This window comes from Rutidosis leptorrhynchoides, chromosome 2, assembly GCF_046630445.1.
Source record: "Rutidosis leptorrhynchoides isolate AG116_Rl617_1_P2 chromosome 2, CSIRO_AGI_Rlap_v1, whole genome shotgun sequence".
Lineage (NCBI taxonomy): Eukaryota > Viridiplantae > Streptophyta > Magnoliopsida > Asterales > Asteraceae > Rutidosis > Rutidosis leptorrhynchoides.
The window spans coordinates 654,574,757-654,578,374 of NC_092334.1; the positions used below are offsets into that span (position 1 = coordinate 654,574,757).

The 3,618-nt window shown below is 34.9% G+C and overlaps 1 protein-coding gene across 1 annotated transcript; it reads left to right on the forward strand.

The window, feature by feature from the left end:
- The first annotated feature begins 385 nt into the window (after positions 1 to 385).
- Positions 386 to 1,558, forward strand: LOC139890168 (uncharacterized mitochondrial protein AtMg00810-like). The gene has a single exon (XM_071873064.1). The coding sequence runs from the start codon at positions 386 to 388 to the stop codon at positions 1,556 to 1,558; it is 1,173 nt and encodes a 390-aa protein (XP_071729165.1).
- The last annotated feature ends 2,060 nt before the right edge of the window (positions 1,559 to 3,618 follow it).

Here is a 3,618-nt window from a genome sequence, read left to right on the forward strand (position 1 = left end):
TGTTAAACTAATGAACTCACCAACCTTTTGGTTGACACTTTAATGCATGTCTATTCTCAGGTACGAAAGAAATCTTCCGCTGTGCATTTACTCATTAGAGATATTACTTGGAGTCACTCATGACATATTTCAAAAGACGTTGCATTCGAGTAGTCGAGTTCATCAAGATTATTATTAAGTCATTTATAGTTGGATATATTAGAAAATGGTATGCACGTCGTCAACTTTCGATGAAATGAAAGTTTGTCTTTTAAAAACGAATGCAATGTTTGTAAAATGTATTATATATAGGTCAAGTACCTCGCGATGAAATCAACTATTATGAATCGTTTGTAATCGACATGGACTTCATCCAGATGGATTAGGACGGGTCTCTATAGTATGCATGCATCATCCACCTGGTTTTCGGGATCCCACTCGCCCTGATTATGTATGTCTTCTTCATAAGTCGCTTTACGGACTTAAGCAGGCACCTCGTGCCTGGTTTCAGCGATTTGCTGGTTATGCTCAGCGTGTCGGTATTCAACACAGCATATGTGATCCCTCTATGTTAATCTATAAGCAGGTTTCATACACAACCTACCTTCTATTATATGTTGATGCTATTATCTTGACTGCATCAACTCCTGTTTTTCTTCAGCAGGTCATTGCATCTCTTCACTCAGAGTTCTCCATGACAGACCTTGGGCCACTAAATTACTTTCTTGGCATTTATGTTACACGCACCACTTCTGGGATGTATCTCTCTCAGAAGAAGTATGCCACTGAGATTCTTGAGCGTGCAGACATGGCTAATTGTAACCCCAGCAGAACACCAGTTGACACCTGCTCCAAACTCACAGCATTCAGTCCTCCTATCAAGGATCCCACCTTATATCGCAGCCTCGCAGGAGCCCTTCAGTATCTTACATTTACCTGCCCGAATATTTCATATGCATTTCAGCAGGTTTGTCTCTTTATGCACGATCCCCGAGAGACTCATCTTGCCGCTCTACGCCGTATTATGCGGTATGTTCAGGGTACTATTGATCTCGGTCTACAGTTGCATACCTCACCAACTACATCTCTGACAGCATACTCGGATGCCGAGTGGGCCGATTATCCGACCACTCGCCGCTCTACCTCTGGCTACTGTGTTTTTCTTGGTGATAACCTGTTGTCATGGTCCTCCAAACGACAACAGACTCCTTCCCGCTCCAGTGCTGAAGCGAAATATTGTGGTGTCGCAAACGCTGTAGCGGAGACATGCTGGATTCACAACCTTCTCCGTGAGCTACATTGTCCACTGTTCTCTGCTACTCTTGTCTATTGTGACAATGTTAGTGCTGTTTATATGTCTGGTAACCCGGTTCAACATCAGCGAACCAAGCATATCGAGATTGACATTCATTTTGTTCGTGACCTCGTCACAAAAGGTCATGTTCGTGTTCTTCACGTACCCTCCCGCTATCAGTATGCCGACATCTTCACCAAAGGTCTCCCTACTGCTCTCTTAGATGAGTTTCGCACCAGTCTGAACGTTCGCGCGGCTCCCGCTCCAACTGCGGGAGGATGTTAGCCCACATTATATTTAGATGTAGGATATTATCTTTTATGTAAGCCCACATCTATAAGGGCCCATATTCTAGTATGTTCTTATTAGGTTTAGGTATCTTCTATTTATGCAGTAGGATTTCATTGTACATGATTATCAATCAATCTAACAAATCATTTGGGTTTACAACTGGTCACACCTATCGATCAACAAAAAAAAAACTACGAATGTACTTGTTTATTTGTTTAAAGCTTTTTTATTTTGTTCTTAGAAATTGTATTATTTTTTAAATATTAATGATCTAATTGTGTTTTATTTCTTCTCTGTTTTAATTTTTACTAACATATTTTAAATTTTAATTTCTATAAAATAAAAAAGTTAACCCTGAACATTGCCATCCAGTCTTCAACTTTTCTAAAACTTAACAATGTTTATGAACTAGGCAACACGTCACCAGCTCTAAAACTTCTTACTTTAATTAATATAAAATATAAATATAAATTCTGTCTTATAATAAAAACTTTTTAAGAATTTTTATAAACATATAAGACTCTAAATAAAACATCACATATTTCAGTTATTTTTATGTCTTATGATCTTATCACGTTCCAAACTTACAATTGTACTTGTCCATAATTCTTAAATTATTTATTATTTTATTATGAATGAATATCGATTAAATAGGCCATGAAGAAAAGAATCTGACTTGAACTATGATGTTAATGTCAACAATAATAATATTAAACTTTTTAACGCACCCACCAATCACCATCCATCCATCCTTACAGCTATATTCCAACACCCTTTTTACCCCAATCACCAAACACCCCCTTTCCCCTACTCTTATTTGCAGCGCGTATCATCAATTCATCATCAACATGTATACAGTAACCAGTACTATTTTTTCACTAATTACGCATATAAGTTATGACATAATCTAATTTATTAAACACCTGATTGTTGATTATTACATTAGAAATCTACATAATTAAATTTAAACATCTAATTAATCATTTTATTATAATTATCTAAAACGCATAATTAAATTTTAAAACGCAAAACGCACACTAAATATATTATTCCTTTTTACTTTTTTCACAACGTACCAACCACATACTATTTCATTGGTTCTAAATTTTTGATTAATTTAACTCATTGGTTACAAATGTTTAACCATAATTAGAAGCTAGGGCTATAAGCTTGAGACATGGTACTGAAGGATCTTTCTTCAAGACCGTTGAAATAAATTACACACCCTTAAATTGTTTAGTTATATATACTATTAACCATTTGAACCCGACAACATTCCCAAGCTTTAATAATCATTCTTGAGTTGGATTCTTTAATTATCACAATTGATACCCAAGTAAACCAAAAGTAAACTAATTGATGTGGTATGTTTCGAATATAGTTATACTTGTGTTCATCACACATAAATAGTACCGTGACCAATTCTCCTTTTCTTTAAAAATATAAACCGATTTTTTTTTTTTCAAATCATAACCCTACTAAAAATTGACACTTGAACTTAACGCTCGTTTGATTAATTGTTATTGTTGGGTACAATTTCATTTTCACAACGAATAATGAACGAAAATGTTGCATGTATATAAGTTCACGTGCTACTCATGTGCTACTCATTTAACAACTGAATAATTTTAAAATATAATATCAACTACACATATATTAGGCATGTTATTAGAAAAAGTATCAGACCCTAATAACATGGTACTTCGTAACATTTACCATCGTACAGTTAAGTGAAAGGCATATCGGTACGTGGACTACATGAGAAACAATGTTATGGGTAGTGTATCACGATCACTGTTGCACTCTCAGACATCACAAAATTTTTTGTTTACTATTGGAAGAGTATGTACAACTTCCCATGTACGATAAAGTATGAACAATTCTACAACTTTATTACATGGATTCTATTCCAAAATGATAGTATATCGACCCCCTTTTTCTTTTCTTTTTTCCCACGTCTTTTATGGTAAAAAAAATATCGATTGTTTATACAATATATTTAGAAAATAAAACTGATTTCATTCAGCTTATTTGGCATCCTTTAAGGTAAATTT

Excerpts from the sequence above, each read along its gene's own strand:
- LOC139890168 (XM_071873064.1), top strand. The coding sequence starts at position 386 with ATGCATCATCCACCTGGTTTTCGGGATCCCACTCGCCCTGATTATGTA.